General features: G+C 39.2%; 2 protein-coding genes across 2 annotated transcripts; one reads left to right on the top strand and one right to left on the bottom strand.

Moving 5' to 3' along the window:
* Nucleotides 1-29: 29 nt before the first annotated feature.
* On the bottom strand, nt 30-18,786 carry LOC145470752 (vam6/Vps39-like protein). Its single transcript, XM_081454582.1, has 26 exons — nt 18,415-18,786; nt 17,491-17,556; nt 15,299-15,366; nt 14,672-14,714; nt 14,346-14,440; nt 13,777-13,801; nt 13,467-13,522; nt 13,107-13,235; nt 12,760-12,940; nt 12,322-12,557; nt 11,417-11,546; nt 10,018-10,160; nt 9,564-9,657; nt 9,351-9,427; nt 8,198-8,339; nt 7,416-7,502; nt 7,126-7,199; nt 6,851-6,949; nt 6,469-6,586; nt 6,181-6,306; nt 5,210-5,312; nt 4,377-4,422; nt 3,503-3,631; nt 3,055-3,189; nt 2,223-2,314; nt 30-1,649 (listed from the first exon to the last, which is right to left on the bottom strand). Exons 1-26 carry the CDS (start codon nt 18,485-18,487, stop codon nt 1,514-1,516), a joined length of 2,703 nt encoding a protein of 900 aa, XP_081310708.1. The 5' UTR covers nt 18,488-18,786; the 3' UTR covers nt 30-1,513.
* A 117-nt stretch (nt 18,787-18,903) lies between these two features.
* On the top strand, nt 18,904-21,573 carry LOC145470755 (eukaryotic translation initiation factor 1-like). Its single transcript, XM_081454585.1, has 3 exons — nt 18,904-19,039; nt 19,134-19,294; nt 20,811-21,573. The coding sequence occupies exons 1-3, from the start codon at nt 19,012-19,014 to the stop codon at nt 20,955-20,957; spliced, it is 336 nt and encodes a 111-aa protein (XP_081310711.1). The 5' UTR covers nt 18,904-19,011; the 3' UTR covers nt 20,958-21,573.
* The last annotated feature ends 2,400 nt before the right edge of the window (nt 21,574-23,973 follow it).

The following is a 23,973-nucleotide window of genomic DNA, read 5'->3' on the forward strand; positions in this document are numbered from 1 at the left end:
GGCATTAGTCAAATAATAGTAGAATATGAGAATGAAAGTATTTGCTTATTAAGTAGATGCGAACTTTAAGTACTGTTGTATTACAGGAAATTATCTATTGGTCGTTACGCAAATTATCCAACGCATGGGTTGCACTTTTCCACCCGGGGAAACAAGGATTCCTGCTTGTCCATAACGTCCGAGTCCGCAATATTTCTGCTTCAAAAAGGTTACTTAACAATGTTACGTTTTCTGAGGACGACAATCTGACACGACAACTTTCGGCTGGCTTCCGATTTTGTATTAAGGATAATCGGAAAGCCTTCGGACATTTCACGAGGATTTACCGACGAGTTGTTCCTTCCGCGATTTCTTTTATTCTGTGAATAAACATTTCTTACCTCACGTAAACTTGAGTTCGTGTTTTTGTGTGTAATTCTTATTACAGAATGAGCTTGTACATCAACATTATGTCTCATCAGGCCAGTAGGCACCGAAAAGGTACATGCAAGTCAACGATTGTTTTGAAATAAGACTCATTTCGTAGCACAGGCAAAAAGCGCCTCTCACCTCTTCAATGTAATATTACAAAACACAACGTATCAGCTTAATTCCATAATAGTCCGTACATCTAACTAGTGGAAATCTTGAAGAAACAAGCCTTGATCTCAACTACAAACAGAACTTTGAGCTCAGAAGCCACATTTTGTCGACGAAAACCTGTAGGCGGTTGCTTAGCTCGTCTCCAGGTGCTCTCAGACGATTATGGCAACCATTTTGATGTTTTCGCCATCTTGAACGGCGGAATGACCTTGGGACGAGGTTGAGAGGTTAAAGATAATCAAGAGTTCTACGGCAAGAACTGAATATTTGGAGACAAGGGTTTACAAGCGTGGTTTAACAGCAAAGATTTTAACTCTTCTCGAACACGTTGATATATATTTAATTTAAATTCCCTAACTATCCTCGACAAATGTGACAAGGATTTGATGAAATATGGACCCCATACAGCCGTTACTTCGGGCGTCACACAACTCTTGTACCCTCCAGAAGCGTTGCGTGACAGTCACGAAGGAGAGCATCATGTCATGGCTTATATCAATTTTTCTTTGATTATGAATGTTTCAATATTCTACATGTTACACTTCTTTAGTACACTTGTCTTTAGTTTATATACGAAAAATATCTCTAATTTCCCGGACAACAGCCGTACAGACCTGTAATTTTTTGCACACTTTTACGGATGATCCTAAAGTAACGCCCAATCTTCTTTCTATTAAGGGTCTTTAGAATCCTCAACACCTTAGAGCGGCAAGAAAATCATAATAATTTTCGATTTGGGAGACTAAATAACTTGGTAAGGTAACATGTGAAACGCACGCAGCATGACTAACGTGCGCACGTGACTCTTGACAACTCATCACGCGATAAGCGCGCGGCATAAACAACGCGAGTAAATGACACGTGCCATCACATCCGGTGAAATTCAGCGAAGCATGTCGCGCACGTGGCTGTTCAAGTGCGTCACTCCCGGTCAGTATCTCTGTAGCAGATTATCCTCAGGGGTGGGGCTGTGCCGGGGGGTGGTGTGTTCACTGCTAGGGGGAGAAGTAAGGTTTTTGCAGCAGTAGTAGTGGAGTATTTCCCCGGTCGGGTAGTATGCAAAGGCACTAGAGAAAAAAAAGACACAAATAAAGCTAATAAGTAAATGCGTATCGGTATAGACCGTATTTTCTCTTCCTTGGAGGTAATAAGATTAGGAAAGAACTGGATGGATTATGAGCGCGAACAAATGCGCTGAACTTTCGGAACTTTCCAGCAGCGAATTGAAGAGAATTTTCTGGAATTTCAGCAAAAGAAGACACAACCAGGAGGTATACCCAAATTTTTGAAAACTTCTTAATGCGAATTTCCCATTTGCCAAATATTTCCGACAACTTTCCCGGAGAGTTTTCGTACTATTGCCCCGCCCCCCCCTTTTCTAAAGTTCTCGAAATGTTCTTTCAATGGAAAACTCCATAAATACCGGGGGGGAGGACTCCCATGTCACAGGGACGGGGGTGCTCGTCGTACCTTTTAGGGGTTAAAAATGCCGGTTTTGGTGCCTCTGAGGGTGTTCAGCCTAAAAAGCTCCACAGCAGGAGCTTCTGCGGTATTTTTTAGGGTATTGAGCCGGAAAAAATGTGACGTGAGGTAATATGTTGTTTTAGAATTGGTACCTCTTAGGTCTGAAAAAAACTGACCTGTTTCCAATCTTCTTATGACACTCTCGGCACGCTCTCTCATCAGTCAAAATGATTTTATGGCCTTGATAATGCATACGCTGTTCTTGAACCTGTCAGTCAAATAGTCTTGTTAGCACAGAGTGTTAAAGTAACCACAAGTCTGCTAAAGGGTGGGGTTCTTTAAAGAGAGGCATCTGCTTAAAGGAACTCAGTCACGGTATTTTGAGTTATTTTGGCCTCGTACAAAAAACACCTTTAAATTGAAGGAAACCTGAAAATAGCAGTTTAATAAGATAGAAGAATACCAACGAGATAATAATAAACCATAAAGGAACAAGGATGGTTAAGGGTGGAGAAGATTAGCACGGATTACAAACGATGAACTTGAAAAATTAACAAATTGACGTCAGTTTTTCATGTGTCTGTCCTGTAATGGATCATGAATTTGGTCATAACATTGTCTAAGTAGCTGTGGATCCCCGAGGCTCTCGCTCGTTGACGCATCGCATAAATTTTAAATTCATGTGTCTGTTCACTTTTTGACGATAACTGCAGAAACTCTCGCGCGCTCATTGGCTAATTTTCATTGTCAATAAGTCATTGTCAGGACAGACGCATGAAAAACTGACGTCAATTTGTTAAATTGACAATGACAATTAACCAATGAGCGCGCGAGAATTTGCCAAGTTATTGTAAAATGTCCAACTAAGAAAGAAGTACACTTAATGGGGTATCCACTTTTAAACAAAAGGTTTGCGTTTAAGTGAGGTATCTCAGAAAGAGAAGCGTCAGATTAAAAGCCGTTTGCCTTTCTAGGGGGAGAGCAGAGATTTGTCTGTATTGTCCCTACCTGTAAATGCTCCGCGAACAAAAGACTCTTCAGCACTTGACAATTTTTCCTTTTCTTTTCCTTATCTTCCAGAACGTTGAGCAAAAATGTGTAAACCTCTCGCACTTCAATTGAAGAAGGCAGCAATTCAAGGGCCTTAAAAACAAGACACAGACCCAAATGATAAGTACAAGATTATAAACTGTTTGTGTATTTTCGACTTCCTCGAGCCCAGGCGCTCGCTGGGATTTTCCGCCGCGCGTCAAAGATGAAGGGCGCAAAGGGAGAGAAAGATCAACGGACGTGTTCGTGTTTACCCTTCCCCATTCCCTCGCGGCACGAAAATTTCCGCGTAGAGAAAACGCTGACTAAGCTCGAAACAGCGTTTTGATTTCACACTTTTTATATCACGTCATGTCACGCAGTGTTACGTTATGTTCCACATTCCATAATGAACTGCGCTACTTACCTTAGCAGTACTGATCTTCTGTCGATGCTCTTGAAGTACGTTGAGTGCCACAGCAATGTTCGGCTTCATGTTCTCCTTGCCGCCTACCTCCGTTGGCTCCAGGTACATGCGCAGTAGGGATACGTACACCTGTCATTCAAACGTTATAGTTGTCAAGGCAACTACAATGAATGATCCAAGGTCCGTTTGACGCTTTGCTTGCAAATGTTTGGGGTTTGATGACGCCTCCTTCACGCCCCCTCCCTTCTTATTACATCCCTGCCCCTTGCAAGCGTAAAGATATATCTATCTACTCTCTTCGCCGCACGGGATATTGCAGTGAATACCAAACAGTTGTATTTTCAACATAACCAGAAAACTGGGACGTGGAGGTATTTAATCAGAAGCCCAACCCTCCATTCCCCCACCCCTCCCTAAACCGGCAGTCTCTACCCATCTCTATCAAGCTTCTCTTCTATTTAGCCTCCAATAACAGGTTTGCACGATATCGTAATTTGACTACAACTACCAGAACTCCTTTCGTTTTTTTCCTTATTATTTAAATTTTGAAGTCCTAGTGAGGTTTTCGTAACAATTGCCCTAATTAGGATAAGAAACAGACAAAGTGAAGGATTCCGGTATTTGTAGTCAAACGACGCCATCATGTAAATTGCCTATTCCCAACAAATGAACTCGTAACAACAATAAGCCAACCGAGGTACTAAATGAGACATCAACGAAGAGTTGGATAAACAAACTTCTACACGTACTTGACACAACTGTGCTTGTACAGTTCAACTATGAAGGGATATAAATGACTGTTTTGAAAGCCAGAAGGAAAGCACAGGATTCTAGCCAAGCTATGGTATAGCATGTACCTTCACATTGTACTTACATCTTTGCTTCCCTCCCTTCCTTCACTATAGTTTCGTTGACAATACCTGCACAATGAGATTGTTAAAGTTCACATTAAAAGATAAGCAACCCAGTCTTGTGAAGGTGAATTAATCAACATGACACGAGCGTGGGACAAAGAAAAATTCTAAGTCTCCGACAGGAATCGAACCCATGACCTCCCGAACACCGGGCGGACGCTCTATCCACTGAGCTACGAGAACTCATGGAGGGCAAGGCCATTTAACTGAGTTCATATATGACAGGTGTCCTGCATACTGCTAGGATTCCTGTCGGGGACTCGGAATTTTTCTTTGTCCCATGCTCGTGTCATGTTGATTAATTCACCTTCACATTTCATTACCGAGCTTAAAATTCACCATCTTTATTAACTTATCACAACCCAATCTTGTTTGCAAACCCAAAAATCAACACTTAAAAGTAAGGGGTAACTGAACCCCTCTACAACGATCAGTCTGGAGCAAAACTAGCCCTTTCATGATCAGATATTTTAATAAGAGTAAAATCTATCGATCGGTCCTGGCCGTTAAGGAAGCTTCAACTATATTCTTTAATTAAGGCAAAAACCTTAGCGTTCAAAGAGGTTTTCTCTCTGTCCTAGTGTTCGAAAAATATGTTTGAATACTATTGACAGAAACAAAATTACGCAAGCTCTTATATTCAAAACCTAAACTAAGGGTTGCTTTTTATGCTACTGTCAAACATAATAACGACGGAATCCGACTATAAACCGGAGAGTTGTCGAGAACTCGTGTTGTAACGTGAGGTTGGGCTACCTTTGGAGTATACCGAATAAGAAAACACTCCACCTACTCTTCTGCAAGTTTGGCATCGTGAAGAACATGGATATAAATGGCGAGAGCTTCCTCGTGTCTTCCTACTCTCCCCAGCAAAAGGGCTCGTTCATGATAGAAAGCTGCAAGAGACAAGGATACCATCATAAGTCGCAGCTTCTAAATAAAACCAAAGACTTCACGTCACCTATGATTTTCATTCCCTTAGCCCCCGTCCACATTACGCCGAAGGAATTTGAAAACGCAGCCTTATTTCTCCGGATAGGCCTTCCGTCCACACTAGTCCGTCACGAAAACGGAGCTTTTCGGAAACGCTCTTCAAACCGGAGGAATTTGAAAACTTCGGCTTTGCGTTTTAGTGTGCACAGAAAACATTTTGAAAACGAAGCTTTTCGAAAACGATGAGGGTACGAGAATCACGTGGTTTTCATGTCCGAGTTTTCCTCAAACACAAATCCAAAATGACCGGTGATTGTTGCGTCTTCAAATTTCTCCGGCGTAGTGTGGACGGAAAACATTTGATGTGTCTCCAGAGTGAAACCTCCGTTGTCAAATTCCTCCTGTGTAGTGTGGACGAGGCCTTAAGCTTTGAAATAATTTACAGTCCAATGTGCACGAAGTTTGTAATGATAGAAGTTCCAAATAGTACAGTAACAGAAGGAAATCTGACGAGGAACAATCAGTAAATTCTCCTACATAATCTGCGTACATTGCTAAGAGTTCAGACAATGATTCAAAAACAGAAAATTTCACACCAATTCAGGCTCTGAACTTCTATTTACATTCGGTACCGATAGTTTTAACAGGAACGGTAAACGCGCTAACGTTGGACGGCCGCGTCAATTTTGGCGGGAACTGCCTTGTCTGGTGTGTCCTCTGTCTAGACGAAAAATGCTCGGGTTTTTTATTATTCTTTTGTTTTGTTCTGTTAGTTTTTACATAAAAATGAGCTTAAATTAAACACAAAGACGTAAAAGATACATGACTTACACTCTGGAAAGTGTGTCAGCAGATGCTGTGCTTGATAATATTTAGAAGTCTCCAACAGGAACAGTAATCTTCCTCTTAACTCGCCCAGTTCACCAGGTTCACTTCCGGGAGGAAATGGTTCATCACCTAACAACCAATCAAAATCAAAATTCTCCTTACTGTTTTTATACCATTCCTATGATTTGCTTTCCGAGAATTTGGGTTTTTGTCGAGACAAAGATTGTGAGAATACCTTTGCTATTTTGCAGGAACAAGCCCAAAAAAAAAACACCAAGAACAAATACAAACCTTCAGGTAACGAGTCTAAATATTCTTTCATCAGAACTTGCACTCTTTCACGGTAACTGTTGATAAGCTTGTTGTGAAATTCAGGCTTTGATTCATTCCAGATGAAGATTATATGTTCCTAAATACAAAAAGACATCTTCACATTCACATGGTAGGAAGAAAGCATTGACTACTTCAAAGTTAGTATGAAGTGTCATTCATTCCACTTAACCCCGAGGGACCCCTTGAAAATGAGCCAGGTAGCGGCCCGGAACGGAAAATAGGAGGCTATCAGTCTTTCGTGCCAGGTCCCCTGCAGGCTCGCTTCGCTTGTCGGCTTCGCCACTCGTTCCGCAGCACATGCGCGCCTGCTGGCAGGCTAGTACTGGCTCTATCTACTCACCAAGTATCTGATGGTTAACTGCTTAGCACACTGCTCTATGTGGGCCAGGACTTTATCCCGAGGCAATCCTTCAACTTCTGGCAAGTCTTCTGTAAATATCTAGGAAGGGAAACAAAACACTTCTGAATGCAAAGGGCATTATAGTTTCCTATCATTTGTTGAGTAATGCTCCACAAAACCAAACTATTATTGTAGACCTAAGTTAGTTTTCTCTGCTTAGTTTCTCCTGCAAATCAAGAAACAAGTCCAAATTAGAATCAAATGGCAAGTTTTACCTTTAAGCCATCATCAGGATGAGCTTTTAACACCCACACGGAAAAATCAAAAATTAGTTTTAACTGTTCGTGACCTGAAATAAACCAATGGAGAGAAATAAAAGTCAATTATACTCTTTGATAGCAATAAAGAACAAGGAGAGCTTAAAATGTAACCATACCATACTGTAAACTTCAAAAAGGTAGCCACATTTTGAACGCAGGAGGGATAACATATATACACATGCTGTATACATGAATTTGCATTTTATCAAATTAGAATAGTATTAATTATTTCCTTCTCACATTACCTAAATGCTGAAGATATTGAACTGTTCTCTGGTGGCCTTTTAGCAAACCGCTGGATTTCTGAGCTTGTCTTAACAAGAGATCCAATGCTAATCAAAGAAAAATCAAAACAAGATGAGTTATGACATAAATATGTGTTATTGACGAAGCATGAGGTCAAGATGGCTGAATATTGCGCTAAGTTCTTGTTTTTGCATGTTTACAGACCGAGACGGAGTCGAGGTCCATAAACTTGCAAAAAAAAAAAAAAAGAACGAGGCCAATATCCAGCCATCTTGACCAAACAAGCTTGGTTAATAAAGGATTTATATGGCTTTCAGGAAATTTTCTTGCGGGACACACTGAGTAGTCCATAGTGGTTAAGACAGCGCCATCTTGCCTGCTTGGGTAGCCAATCACAGTGCAGGATTTGATTTATCTTGCCCGCTCAAAGAGCTAGCCAGATAATAAAAAAAAAACAGATGTACAACCTCTTAGCTAGTTTGTTTTCACTGGTCTGCAAGCAGGCTCTCGTACACTGTGGCACAAGCAAAGGCGAAGGGCAAAGCCCTGCTAGTCCCTCTATGGTGACCTGATGGATATTTATCAGCTGAAGGCACAAGACACTCAGGAAAAAATTCTGAGTTCTCACAACAACAGTCGAACCTTTGACCTTCTGCTCACTATTTCTGCATTCTCCCACTGCAGGAGATAGGCCATATTCTTGGCAATTTTCTTTATTCTCAACACCTGTCTACTTGACAATCTACCAATAACATAAGGAGAAAATGAATGCTGATCACACCTTTCTTGTGAAGACCTTTGGTCTGGTACAGAATCACCAGTTCATTGTATTTCTTGTTTTTCATTAGAACCCTTTCACACTCTTCAACATGACAGTTGTTCTCTTTTAATCTTAACAATGGTGCAACAAGAGCATCATTTGTCTGCAAAACAACAAACAACACAAGCTGAGGAGTCTTTACACAAGTTGCCATTAAACTACAGTGGAAACTTCTGTAACCAGGCCTGGGTTGCTTGAAAACCACTTAATGCTAACTCAGGATTAAATTTTACCTTAGTATTTATCAAGTTTTCTTGTATAAAAATGATTTTCACTTCTTATGCTTTGTGTAGTTTGAAATTACTCAAGCTCAAAACTGAAGGACAAAGAAATTTAAACAGAAAACCTCACCAAAGAGTTACAAAACTGAAATCAAAGTTCTCACTAATCCTGGGTTAGCTTAATCCATCTTTGAACAACCCGGCACAGGAGAGTATGAACAGTAAAAGAGTTAATCCACCATATAGGTCTTCTTCCTGAAATAATCCTCCTCAAGTTATTTTTAGACATGGTGCCCAGTTCTTCAGCTGACAATTTTACCACAAAGGTCACATGGATATTTTAGCAGAGACTGGGCTGTCTAAGTGAACAAAATATGAATCACAGGATTGGACATTTCTAGACACTTGTAGGATTTCAAAATCCAGGAGTGATTTAAAATTAACTTCAGAGGCATCACCTTGGGAATGAGACTTGTATGGGGGATTAACTCAGTCTCTGTAGTTTCTTCCTTCCTTTCTGTAAGCTAGGCCTGTCAAGACTCTACTTCAGGGACACCCGTAAGCAGACAATAAGGTGTGGTCCAAGGTCTCCCATGTGGACACTTTTTCAGGTCCAAAAGTGACCCCTGGTGTATGCGTTTTGTACCATACAACCTCTTCTGACAAGCCATGGCAGGAACATCCCACAAATTGTTCACTTACCAGTGCCATTTCCAGCAATTAAGCAACATAATAAGATTTGACATATTTCATGTGTGGTCCCTCACAAGAGATAATCACTCAGAAAAGGTCAACCACAGTGTGGAGATGGACGGAAAGAGCCCTGAAGCCCTACCGCTTCAAAACACTTTTCATATACCCTCTATGATTTAACACAAGCTGACTGTACCGACCTGTAAGTAGCATTTTAGTAATGTGGTGTCGATGATCTGCCTTCTGTGCATGATATTTTTCTGAGCCTTTATATCAGCTGGAAGTTTGCAAAAAAATATAAAAAATATATTATACACAAATGAAATTTCATTAGTAATGGTTTTTGTCTGGAAGACATTTATGAATGAAGAATTTTTCTTTCAATTCTCCCAGGCTTTCAGTCTAAACCTTACCTTTACTATTTTCTTCTGTAGACTCGGTTTTACTCCTTCCTTTCTGGGTACCATCTGTTTTGTCAGTGCTTAAATTCATAAGCTCATTTCTTTTCTGGTGAGAAAGTAACATTCTGACAGTATTAGAAGATAGATCAGACGAGTTAAAAAACTAAACAAAAAGAACAGTGGAAGACCCAGAGCTTGAAAAAAAAATTGAATTCCAGTTCGCCCTTAGAACAAGTATCTCTCAAATATTGCTTGCCCTGGGCAAATCTTTGTTTGCTCTTTCAATGATTTAGTTGGCAGACAACTTGCCTGATCCCTTGCCCAATGGGCAAGTGATAATGAAAAGTTACATGTACATGTAGCTGCCCAGAAGGAGAATCTACTTGTTCTGGATGACCAGATGGCACTTTTTTCAAGCTCTGCAACCCTGCTCCCAAAAAAAGATACATGAAATTATCTACATTACGTGAGTCAGATATTCCACCAGAGCTAAACAGCCTTTCTCCAACTCCCCAGCTGTTAACTGAGGGGGTGGAGCAGGGTACTCAAGTTGCTTTCGAAATTCACTTGGAAGAAGTTCAGGAAATAGACCAATCACTTGTGCTGGATCTGCAATATACCAATCACATTCAAACATCATACTTGAAAAGTGAAGACAGCAATAATGGCAATGGGTGCTGTTATGGGCCACAGTTAGTACCACATGAAAGTACTGCTCAACACACTAGTCACACACTAGGGTTTCATCTACCGACTTAAAAGTTAGAACCACCTTGTACAGCATAATAAACAGTACCACATGAAAGTACTGCTCAACAGCTTTCATTTGAATGGTCACACACTAGGGTTTCATCCACAGACTTAAAAGTTAGAACCACCTTGTACAGCATAACAAACAGTACCACATGAAAGTACTGCTCAACAGCTTTCATTTGAATGGTCACACACTAGGGTTTCATTCACAGACACAGAGGTTAGAACCACCTTGTACAGCATAATAAACAGTACCACATAAAAGTACTGCTCAACAGCTTTCATTTGAATGGTCACACACTAGGGTTTCATCCACAGACTTAAAAGTTAGAACCACCTTGTACAGCATAATAAACAGTACCACATGAAAGTACTGCTCAACAGCTTTCATTTGAATGGTCACACACTAGGGTTTCATCCACAGACTTAAAAGTTAGAACCACCTTGTACAGCATAATAAACAGTACCACATGAAAGTACTGCTCAACAGCTTTCATTTGAATGGTCACACACTAAGGTTTCATCCATGGATGTAAAATTTAGAAGAATTTTGTATAGCACAATAAAACGCACTGATCTGTCACAGGAAAAGGCTTAATATTTGGGCTTCTGTAACCCTAGCAGGCACAGGAAGAGCTTACTGCACATGTAGACTTAATAAAAGGTTTTTGCTGTCGATTGTGATTGTCTTTCTGGTGGGAAATACCTCTTGAAAACTCTGGAAATGGTATTTGCAAGACTCTACTATTTTTTATCAGCCACCTACTTCAAAAATTACTGAGAATAAATATATAAAACAACTGACTAATCATTAATACTGTTCTTTTCAAAAAGTGAGACTGGTCAGAATTTCTCTGAGGAAAGGCAATTTTTGGCAATGTCAAAACGTTAAATTCATTTTTCTTCTGGGGGCTTCACCTCCTGGACCCCCAACGGGGCTCTGCCCCTGTACTCTGCTGGGAGCCTCAGCGGCCCCCAGACCCCTTGCCTGTGGGGGGTCTCCAGCCCCCATAGCCATCTACTTTCAAATTAATATCTCCGGCTACTTCAAATCTCATTGACAGCCCTGCATGCAACAAATGCTGGTGTAGAAGTGGAAAAACTTTACTGACCTGTCTCCAGCTGTGCAAACAGCTGCAATGAATCATCAAATCTCTTCTGACAAAACATATCAAATGCAAACAGATTCTGTATATGCTCTTTGCGTTTTGCTTTCTCCTGCTCAGGTTCCACCACCATGTCCTAATAATAAAACAGACAACAATATACTTCCAGGGCTCTAAATTTATAAATGTAACTGGGTGAGAGAGGCACTGTGAGAGTTAAGTGTCTATCCGATAAACACAATGCAAAGACTCTGGCCAGGCCTTGAAACAGGAATGGTTGATCCAGAGTCAAGCATGCTTACAATTACATGTATGCCACCACGCCTCCACTAACCTCTCACACTAACTCTATGTAAAATTTTACATTTTGTATTTTGACATTAACATCAATTTAAACTCATCACAAATAGATGAGCTTGGGAACTGGTGCCTTAAAGGTCAGCGGGGTGCCAAAGCCATAAGCCGCTAGGAGGTATCCATGGTCACCCTGGAAAGCAGGAACCACCCAATGAACGTCCGCTAACCGGCACTGTCACACTGAAAGAAATTCAGTGGAAACTACTCACCTGAAGAATACTTACCCTGACCAAGAACAAAACAGGAGGGAGGAGAGGGTGCAAGAATCTGCAATGATTCGTGGGCAAAGCAGTGCAACTGATCCGCAACAATCAGCTGAATACAATACAACAATTATGCAATGAACCATAAACCCCTGCAAAACCCCTGAAGGCTGCCCCACAGGTCACGTACTCCCAAACAGGGAAACTGCTGGCTGCATAAGCTCATATTTAACTTGCCTAAATGATATTAGCTGGATGGGCATGCTAGCTGGCTGCATTAGCTCGAGTTTAACCTTGCCTAAATGATATTTAGCCACATGTTTATAGCTCAGAAAACATCTGATGACTTACTGCTAACATCAGTGCAAGACTAAACTGTTTGTCGTGCAGAAGCTGCTGGATTTGCATGGGTATTGACACGGGAATCAGTCTCCACACGTGGCTCGTCGATGCCACGTACATGTGTTTTCCTTGGGTGACGAATCTAGGTTTGGGCAGTTCAATGCTTTGAATAAGCGCACGGGGACTGATGGTTCGGATCTCAACATAACGAGGAAGAAGACCAATGACGTATGGTTCAACATAATCTGCAACAGATAAGGGACAAATTTGAATTACACATTGGTTTATCAGGGTGAGGAATCAAGTCAAAAATCCAAGTTTTATGTGTCAATATCACTTGCCAATAAAAAATATTATTACTCATGTTTCTACCCATATCTTGTATCCTTTAATACCTCTTATGATGATGCTATTACTTAATTATACACAGTTTTGGCTGCTATTTACCCAGTTCTGTAGGCGTGTCTGTCCAAGTTAAGGTCTGTTTCTGTGTCTTCTTTCCCTCACTGTCAGTTATAATGCTGATGTCATCACGGCAAAGGATGAGCTCGCCACTTGGCAAAGTAGCAATTGTAGGTTCCAAGTGCCGTCCGGTTGAAAACAACTCAGTCGCAGCACCTGTACTGGTCTAAAACAGTACAGAATGCTTATTAATTTAAGACATGGAGGTCTAGTTCCTAGTGTAGTATATTTTCGACTGGGAAGACAAGATCTGGTTTTGAGCGTTGCACATGGCTACTAGATTGTGTTTTTTAGCAAGACATGTTTCTCTCACTGTGGCAAGAGTGACACACCTTTATAAGAGAGTACTCTCTCTTAAAGCCAACACATAGGGACTCCTTTGACCACACCACTGATCTAGCTAAATCTGGTACCAGAAGATCCTCCAGCTCTTGAAATTCTCCATTTCTCCAATTATACAACTAAGAAATGAAATAGCAACAATGTTAAAGAGACAGATTGATCACTGACTGACTGACTGACAGACAGACAGACAGACAGATGAATTAAGACAAGTTGAAAAATTGGATTGCTGAGACTGCCTGACTGACTGACTGAGTGTCTGCATGATTGCCAGATTGATTAATCAATCATTAATAAATTAGCCAATCAATGGATTACACTAAAAAATTAACAGTGTGTTATACACTTACTTGCAGTTTTCTCTTCACTGCCACACATAACTTCAGTTCAAGAGGTGGTGACGGATCTATGAGAACAAATTATAAGATAGTCAAACAATATCTACATAGAGGACACTCAGTTTTTACATGCACATGTATTAAAGGAAGTTAAATTAACATTAATGCTGAATCTATCATTAAAAGTTGAGATGCCAAGATCAGTGGTTTTTTTTGATGCTAATAAGGGTTATGCACAGTTTCAATTAAAAAAAAATGAATTTAATGAAAGGAACAGAAAAACTGAAAGGTGAAGTAGGTTGAAATAAATCTTGAAACTTACCAAATACTGATGTCTGTTTTCTCTCCTATTGAAAAAATATATCAAATACATTACAAAATGCAACATTATCATTATCAATGTTATATCATCATGCAATAATATCAATGGCATGCCTTCTTCCCAAAGAAAATGTTTTGAAACTTCTCTTTAGCAAGTGAAAAATCTGGTGGCATAATCATCAGTAAACAAGACTCCAGATCAAGGGCTTTGCGCAAAAAACCTGCAATCAGGTTAACACCAATAAGGATTATGTGCCGGATTATTTTTGGCAGTGGTGGAAGAGCTATTCCTTCCTGTCATAGAAAAAGAATGCCTGATAGCAGGCTAGAGTTGAAGCCCTGGCCAGGTTCATTTTGTTCTGATATTGGGGAAGACATTGCAACTTCATGGTACCTCTCCTCACACAGGTGTAGAAATATGTACTGGCAAGTGGTCAGGACAACCTGACAGAACGTTTGCAAGGGTTGGGGCGACATGGAGGCTATCAAGTTAAGTAGTAATAGATAATTTATCCTGTATTAAAACCAGGGTAAGATCTGTTTGGTGGATAAGTTGGCTTTAGCACAAACCTTGATATCTACAGCAAAAACTGTGGCTCCCTTGGTTTTATGCAGAATAAATTTGAGAGCAAACGTCTCCAAATTATGTACACTAATCACATTATCTGGCAACAAAAAAGTTAAGACAAAAAAAATTAAGTTGGACACTCAGACATTGTCCAGAGAATTGAGAAGTTGATAAGTAATTATACCCATGCAACAACAAGTACATGTATAGTTAACCAAAATTACAATGGTCTCTAAATGGTATAGCCAAGCAACATATTTAATGAATTTTCATTAAAAACAAAGTCAATTATTACTTAATAATATTTTTTATTGATTTTCTTATTTACCTGACAAACTTATCAGCAAGTTCAGTTGTTCCACAACTGCTAACTGTAAGAACATGAAAAGACTGTATAAATAATTATTGAACACTCCAACTGAAAAGCACTTTTCTTCACAGAGAGTACACACTGTATTAACTAAGACATTTATTCATACATGATAAGTATCATGAAGATAAAAATGTCCAGATAGAGTTTTGTACATAACTGTTATCAATGATACACGTACTGGGACAGATCTCAATTTGCATACAGCTATATCTTGACTCACATACCCACTTGGAAAAGGTAGAAAAAGTACCAAACTGAAATTTAAATTTAAGGTGTCTCAGACCACAATTCTTCCACAAACATGGTGCCTAGGGTCTTCTTCTAGAACTACATGTTCCAATTCAGTCTACTCATGTCACAATAGAGGTATTACCACATGCAGGCTTTTAGCCAGAATTTGAAAAGTGGCCCTCCAAAATGTGCTACAGGGCCTGCTCAAATGAGTAATTGTTAAGGCAACATATGAAAAATAAACCAATTGTCTTTAGAAAGTGGCGATCCACAGGACACCTGGACACCCATCTGGCTAAAAGCATGATCACATCACAAACAAATAAGGCCAAGTTTGTTTAAACTTCTTACCTGAAGAATAGGCTTCTTTGAGAATAGCTTGTTTGAGCTACGTAGCTCCACCTCAAATCTGTTATCTCCTGTTAATAACAAAATAAAAAAAACTCAAGGGTTAACAGAAGTACTATCTAATAAAACATGTTACAAGCATAGACTTTTTCAAACAGCATACAGTCAAACCTCTCCACAACAGCCACCTTGGGAACAGAGGAATGTGGCCGATGTAGAGAGGCGACCAATATGGAGAGGTAGGGGTGTAACATGACACCTGTTTTTTTTTGGGGGGGGGGTGCAACATTTCATTTCTTAAAAGAGGCTTATTTTAGCATATCAACTATACGTAGCACAATCAAAAGATATCAATCAAACAAAAACTAAACAGAAACAGAGACCAGCAAAGCATGGTACAGATCAAGTTTGGTGACCTTTCACAATAAACTGGGTTTTGTACACACTGTTTGTCAGTCGCTGGTTAACTGGCCGTTGTTGAGTGGTTATTTTGGCAATCGGGGTGCATTTTACCGTATTTACCCGTGTATTAGTCGATCCCGTGTATAAGTCGACCCCCAATTTTTGAGGCCAAAAACTAGATTTTCTTAATTTCCAGGTAAGAATTTCTTGGAAAACTTATCTTGTATTTCTTAAAATTATCTTTCAGCTACCACAGATATGTAAACAAATCACAGCATGTTTCAATGCGCAGTTTTAAAGCTTATTATGGTACGTATACGAGCGTTTTATCCAGTTTAGCAACACATGTGCATGCAGACTTTTCGATGATAATTTTTGTAAAATGCTCGCAAAAATCAAACGTAAGGATTTCAAACAAGCCTTTTTAAGTGCGAAGAGATTAAAAGTGGCTTTATAAGACAGGCAAAACACCAAAGAAGCTCACGACTTTCAGAACAACGCCATAAACAAAGTGCAAAGCGTGTGTTGGGAACTTGGTAGTCAAGCCTTGAAATCGGTCAAGTACTGGTACAGAAGTCCTCGCACTCGTATCCTGCCAGGTTACCAAGCAGAGAAGTTCCAAGCGCGAAAGATATTTTCTCCGAGCGGCTTTACTACAGCTTTATTTAAAGGAAAAATATTGGTTCTTTATGACAAAATTGAGCCAGTGAGTGTCTACAAGATCCAGGTTAAAATTTAATGAATAAATGTTGACGCATTTTAACTTGAAGCTCTGATATGGAGAGACAGATCGCTAAGCGAACGTACGTTGTAAACTGTGCTGCCGTTTATCACATGTTTGTTAACATTGAAAGACAATTATTATGCTAATTATTTGACTGGCACTTGGATCTCAAGTTTTGACCCATGTATAAGTTGAGGGCGAATTTTTGGACTGATTTTTAGGTCTTGAAAGGTCGACTTATACACGGGAAAATACGGTAGTGACCTTTGCCATTGTGAAAAGGTGGCCGTTATAGAGAGGTTAAAATAACAAATGGCTATATTGACTGTCTGCAGGGACCAAAAAGAATGGCCGTTGTAGAGGCCACCGGTATGTTGTAACTGCAACTGGTGGCCATTAGTGGAGATTCAACTGTATAGATGGTTTTCACTGTAACGCAACAAAAAATAAATTGAAAACTATTCAATGGATAAAGTCAAGAAATTTTGATATTATAGGAGACAGGTAAAGAAGACACTTCTCCAAGTTTTGGGTCTCTGCATTTTCCCAAACTTCAGATATCCATCGAAATGTTTTGTGCAAATTTGCAGAGCCCAGTATAGAGCCGCCATGTTGGTGGAACTCTGTGCTCCACCAACATGGTGGGCGGAAAATAGTGCAAACATCTGGAACTTACTTTGGCTATCTAGGCAACTGATTATCTGAACTGAACCGACAAACATTTACATAAGCACTTTTCCTAACATTTTAACTCCTAAAAAGACTAAAAATCATTAGATAAGTGTATATTTTTCCACAAATGCAATCAGAGCGGTATGTCACGCACCGCCATAACTCTGAACTTCAAACGGCACTGGTTCCCAAACAAAGCACGCTATTGAGCTGAAAAGTTGTAACCAGATGTAAGTTTAGATCCCCTTATGCCTTATGAGGATAAAAATTTTCGTGGCTCTTTAGTTTTGGATTTTGGAATTTTATGACGTCACGTGAAAACGGTCTATTACATGCACCTTAAATTCAAGTCATGTGATATTTTTGCTTTTGCTAACACACCAGAATTCTATATCACCTGTGCCATCCTTAACACTGTACAGCAGCAAGTGTCCCTGCCTTGTTCCAACAAGGAGATTGTCACCTGGAAAATAACATTCTGACGGTGTAAGAAACCATCGCATTCTGTAATAGTACCTTTAGAATGGAGATCGACCATAATAATTTCTTGATAAATATACACATTTACAGAAATGTTCTAGTCTCACCGTGAGGTACTTGCAACCCTGCGGGGGTACTCTACTAAGTTTTGTATGGGAAGGCTCCTCCCTGAGATCAAAGCCCTTACCCTTTTGGATATCAGTTTGACAGGAAAGGTACCCTTTTAGTATACCTTTCATTGAAAAAGGGTTCTCCTTTCATGTACCTACTAAAGAACACTGCATCCCTTTCCTAAACTCTTGGAATGAAGTTAATGAGTTCACAATGTTATGGGAGAACATCACCGATTACCAGAAGAGATGTTAGTCAAAAAACAAGTATCATTTATTCAGTTGCCAGTCACATCATACCTAAATGACCGATTTCCCTTCCCTTTCATATACCTTGTGAAAACCCTAACCTTTTATATACCTGAAGTCTGAAAAAGGTACCCCTTTCAGAACGAGCCTCCTGGTATAGGCCATTATAGGGAGTACCCCCCCACCCCCTCCCGGGCTTGCAACAATTTTTCTAAAAAAAGAATTGAAATGCCTGACAAATGCCCGGGGGGAGGGGGGAAGGATGGAGGGACTTGGTTCAGTGTACCTTAGCTTACTGAAATAAAGTTACTTAATGTGTATCACGCTGTACATAATAATGGCTCAGTTTTTAAAAAACCATTATACATTATAAGAAAGTCTCAATCCTTTAAAACTTTAAAAAATATAAAAAGAACTAAGCTTACATTTAACCTTAAAATCTAAGCTTATTTCGTAAATGCTTTCCTAAAAAAACCTCTTACCAAATGTAGCGATGCACTCTATTTGCAACGGCAACTTCTCAAGGATAACTGCATGTTCAAATGCATCGTGCATGTTTGCATAATACTTTGATTACAGCAGCTAAATTGTAGCTAAACATGGTTGCATATGTGCTAGGAAGCCATGACTTGCTTTCTCGGAAGAGAACCAACTTTGTGAGCCTGCAGTCATTTGAGGAAGTGAACAATCATCTATCGACACGACGATACGAATTTTCCGGGAAAAATGAGTCAAAAATGAAACCCCGGAGAGTAGTAGATACAATAATGGAGTTGAAATTCCCAGTCGTTGTACAAATATGATAAACTGTTGTCTTCTTCTTGAATATTCCAGCGCTTGTTACTGTGTTGTCTGAGCGCCCAAGGAGCACTTCTTCTTTGTGAAAATCACATGATTGATGACGTTGGATGACATCACTTCCGGTTTACGAAGCTTTCCATTTCCCTCTTCTTCACAATTTCCATAAATACCGTACTCTGAGATAAGTAGGGTAACGTCTGTGGTGGAATCGTCCTGAATCCTTTACATCCTAGATTATATCGACCTGATTTTCACCCAGTTGGTGTCACGAAGCTCGCATGTCAATCCAGAACTTAGAAACTTATGGTAATTTCACTTTCTATGACATGTTGTTCAACATAATGTTGTTAGTATTTATCCGCTGTTTTCTGCAATATTTTCGCTCTTTCACGTTTTGTAGATCCTTTCACGGATGCTGCCAAGGGTGTCGACGAATCATCAAAGCAAGACCAGCCAATACATATTCGCATTCAGCAACGAAGTGGTCGTAAAACTCTAACAACTGTGCAAGGAATAAGCGACCACTATGACAAGAAGAAACTAGTGAAAGCGTTCAAAAAGGTTCGTATTTTGAAATAATTGTAAGCTAAGACTCGGCATGTTCCCGAGTTTTCAGCCGATCATGCACTGTGGCTGTTGAGATTTTTTCGTAGGATTTTAGTTTCGTGGATTAGAAAATAATAATAATAATAGTTCTCCAGGGAAGTTTTGTAGTCAATCTGAGCTATTTCTTTCTTTGTGCCCCATTACTGAAAATACCTCATTTCATCTCGTCAAATTTTACACACCTAGAGGATCTGAACTTTAAGAGTGTAATTTTTCGAGACACCAGTGTTAAACATTAGGCGAGTTGTACTGTTTCAGTACATGTATTTGTAGCTTGTTGCAAATTTCATTTAAGGTTCATTCTCGCTCAAGTTTGTAAACGAGTGATGCAATGCTCATGCCATTGTTTCAAATGGCTTATGTAAATAAACACTTGTGGGTGCTTGGATCATGTACTATTTATATGCCGGAAGTAGATGCGTTTCTTTTGAATGAGTTCACATTAGGTATTCAAAACAGACTGAAAAATTAGCACCAGCTTTCGACGAGGCCTTTATCATATATTAGTAACAATCTACTAGTGTTCTGTCATGAATGCTGTTCTCTGATTGGCTACATGACTCACTAGCTATTCTGTTTTAGTATGAATCTACTAGCGTTCTATCACAATTGCCGTTCTCTGATTGGCTACGCTACTCACTATCTATTCTGTGATAGATAGTGAGTAGCACAGCAGTGTGTACTTGTTAACAAAATGATGGCTGCTTCTTGGCGTTTTCAAAGTGTCTTTGAGAAGATTTAGATAAAGTTCTGAACGACTAGTAAATTATACTAAAACAAATAGATTATTCGCTCTCGATTTCTATGTGTTATCACGCAATAGAAATCTTGAGCTCATAATCTTATATACCAATTTTGATTGACTAAAATTCAGCCTAAAACATTAGACCTCAATATGAGGCTCTGGGGAATAACTACAGAGTTTGTGGGGTTTATTCCCTAGAGCCTCGTGCTGAGGGCTATTGTGTTAAGCTGAATTTTAATATACCGAATTTGGACTATTGTTTAGTGGACAGTCAGTAGCCCAGCAATGTGCCCTTGTTAACAAACTGACAGCTGCTTCTTTACGTTTCTCAAGGTGTCTGTGAGGAGGATTTTGATAAAGTTTTAAATGACTAGCAGATTTATACTAAAATAGATTATTTGCTCTTGATTTCTATGTGTGATAGTTGGCTCAGGTTGTGTCCTCATCAATTATCACATGATAGAAATCTCAAGCTGTAGTAAAATTGTTGAATAGACTGATTGGACAAGTGTATTGTGTAGTTGGCTTTCTCACCTGAGCCTAATATTACACATATTGATATTGTTCCTAATAGCAATATTATAACAAGTGCCCCTCTCCAATAACTGCCCCTCCTCGAGGTACCAAAAGTAAATTAGCACCCTCATTGCTTAATATTGAACATATCTGTTATTAAAAGTATCTCCTTAATTCTGATTATGTTCTTTATCCATTCTTCCTGTTCAGGAATTCAAGTGTAATGGCACCGTCATTGAAAATCCAGAGTATGGAGAGGTGATACAGCTAACAGGGGATCAGCGTCAAAATGTCGGTGCATTTCTGAAAGCAATTGAACTGGCTAAAGCAGAGCAGTTAAATATCCACGGTTTTTAAGATGCCTGCAAGGCATCTTGGACTGAGTATTCCGTGTATATAGATTTGTACTTAGTCACTGTAGCACAAAAAAGTCCTTTAGACAGTGGTTGATTCATCCATAAATACATGTAGGAACTGTTTTAGCAGTGAAATATTCTGTTGTAACTTTGAAAAAACTGCAGCTTTCAGTGATGTATTTGAGTCACTGTTTGCTTGGTGGTAAGTTAAGTTCTTCAGATGTTGAAAATTAAGGCAGATATTCTTTTTACATGTAACTACATGCATGAACTATTTAAGATTCATTGTTTAGTGCAAGCGAACAGGTTGAAAACAATAGTAATATTACTACACAGGTCTGTACAATAGAAGCTACATCAAAGATATTACAGCTTGAAAACTGTAGCTCTGCAATTTTAAATTTTGTTGTGAACCTCAATCAAAACCCTCTTCATTTATTTTTATTTTTATTTCTAGTGTTTTTGTACCTAAGTAACTGTAATGATAAATTATTTACTTTGACAAAGAATAGCTACTTTATGGCGATGCACTTGCTTTCAGTAAAAATATTATAAAAATATTGTCATTTAATAGAAACCTTGGCTAAACAAATGGTAAAGAAGTACATCTAACCAAACTGTTTATTACTGATCTTTATTATATGCCTAGCTCTGTGAGCACACAAGATGAACCTTAGTGGGCAAGATGGGGCTATCTTACCCCCCCCCCCCCCCCTCTGGGATTACACTGTGTCCTGAAAGAATATAGTGTTATTTTCCATGTAGGAACTCTTTTATTGACCTATGGACCTCAACTCTGTCTCTGTCCATAAACACACAAACAAGAATTTTTACTATGTATAAATAAAGTTATTAACTCAACTCAAGAAAGAACTTGGCCAATATCCAGCCATCTTGACCTCGTGCTTGGTCAATAACACATATATACAGTGAAACTGTAAGTGAGAACAAATTTTGCAAATTTTTGTAAAGAATTTGCCGAATGCAAACTTTCAATGTCACACTGAAGGCACTGATACTGGATAATGTTTTGGCCAACTTGTCTCTTAATTCTGTTAACCGTGTTGTGAGACAAATAATATGATTCTTAAACATATTTGCTTAGTGTATCATCAACCCTGTCTTAAACACTACGATATCGCGATAGTTGCAACTACCGTATTTTCCCGTGTATAAGTCGACTTTTCAAGACCTAAAAATCAGTCCAAAAATTCGCCCTCGACTTATACATGGGTCAAAACTTGAGATCCAAGCGCCAGTCAAATAATTAGCATAATAATTGTCTTTCAATGTTAACACGGCGTCGACAAAACCTGGATCGGATCGGATCGGATCACGGACCGGATCACGGATCGGATCACGGATCGGATCACAGATCGGATCACCGATCGGATCACGGATCGGATCAAGGAAAAAAAATTCAAAATTCAAAATTCAAGATTCAAAATTCAAAATTTTGTTGAGCAAATTACACTAGAGTGACTACTGTGAGCAGAACGTTTTATTTAATTCAGGTGTGATATTCCTTTATTCTTTTATAATATCAAGCCAACTGGGAGCTGGTCACAGATGAATTATTTTCAGGCTGTTGGGTTTTGATTACGATGATCAATCATGTCTTCATATCTTTCTCCGCAGTTCAGATAAATGATATTTCGTATATTCGCTTGCATCAAAGGTAAACTGTCATAAAACGCGTCAGCATGGTAATAATAGGACGAACGTATGAATCGAAACACAAAAACTAAAAACACTAATAATATTAAACACCTGATGATTTCAAACAATTTCCGTTTCTGAAACAAGTCTATACTTTTACAAGGTGTGAGTTTGGAATACGATATTTCGTAGTGGAATAAAACGAAACAGACCATTTGTATTTCAAGGAAATGTAGCTGTTTTACAAAAAAAAATATAGGAATAACATCGATAGTGTGAACGATAACGCAACCCGAGAATAAACAACATTTTAGGAGTTACGTCACGATTTTTAAAGTCATCTTTAGGGTCGTAAAGAGTTGCCTTTATATCGAATAAAACCTTAAAATGATCGTGTTCTAGGATAGAAAGCACTTAAGAGGCAAGAACAAATCAAAACGGAAAGAGGATCGTTAAGGATGGCAAAGATTAACGAGGACTGCTAATGACGAACTTGAAAAACTAGGCTAGTTTTTTCAAGATGCGCAAATCGTGACGTAGCTCCTTTAAAGCAAGTCATGTCCTTAAGCTTTCGTACGTAAGCTTTCTCATTAACTGTAACGCTGACTGTAACGCTCACATCTGACACAAAGTAGCCGAGAATTAGCTACTGATACTAACAACAATTTCAAAAACGAGAATGGGAGGTTCACGCAAGCTTCAAGCCAACTAACGATCAAATATAACTACATCTGCCTGTTCATTATAATTTAAATTCGTGGTAAATCAGGCGCTTATGTGGCTTTTTAAATGACCTGTTGTCATTCTCTGTAATTAACATGTCATTGCGTCAAATTCGGGATTCTTATTTTTATTTAACATATTTTAGTTTTCCACTTTTATTTTTTATTTATTATTATCTTATAAATGATTTGATTTTTTTTCTTTAAAACGTTTTTTTTTTTCTGTGATCCGATCCGTGATCCGATCCGCGATCCGATCCGTGATCCGATCCGCGATCCGATCCGTGATCCGATCCGTGATCCGATCCGTGATCCGGTCCCTGATCCGATCCGTGATCCGGTCCGGTCCGATCCAGCTTTTGTCGACGCCGATGTTAACAAACATTTGATAAACGGCAGGACAGTTTTCAACGTATGTTCGCTTAGCGATCTGTCTCTCCATATCAGAGCTTCAAGTTAAAATGCATCAACATTTATCCGTTAAATTTTAACCTGAATCTTGTGGACACTCACTGGCTCAATTTTGTCATAAAGAACCAATATTTTTCCTTTAAATAAAGCTGTAGTAAAGCCGCTCGGAGAAAATATCTTTCACGCTTGGAACGTCTCTGCTTGGTAACCTGGCAGGATACGAGT

This window comes from Orbicella franksi, chromosome 15 (genome assembly GCF_964199315.1).
Source record: "Orbicella franksi chromosome 15, jaOrbFran1.1, whole genome shotgun sequence".
Classification (NCBI taxonomy): domain Eukaryota; kingdom Metazoa; phylum Cnidaria; class Anthozoa; order Scleractinia; family Merulinidae; genus Orbicella; species Orbicella franksi.

Coding starts and splice junctions, on each gene's coding strand:
- LOC145470755 (XM_081454585.1), top strand. CDS start 19,012: ATGTCAATCCAGAACTTAGAAACTTATG. Junction 19,040..19,133: donor CCAGAACTTAGAAACTTATG/GTAATTTCACTT, acceptor CACGTTTTGTAG/ATCCTTTCACGGATGCTGCC. Junction 19,295..20,810: donor TAGTGAAAGCGTTCAAAAAG/GTTCGTATTTTG, acceptor CTTCCTGTTCAG/GAATTCAAGTGTAATGGCAC.
- LOC145470752 (XM_081454582.1), bottom strand. CDS start 18,487: ATGCACGATGCATTTGAACATGCAGTTATCCTTGAGAAGTTGCCGTTG. Junction 13,802..14,345: donor TTTTTGCTGTAGATATCAAG/GTTTGTGCTAAA, acceptor TTTTTTCAATAG/GAGAGAAAACAGACATCAGT. Junction 6,307..6,468: donor TTTAGACTCGTTACCTGAAG/GTTTGTATTTGT, acceptor ATTGGTTGTTAG/GTGATGAACCATTTCCTCCC.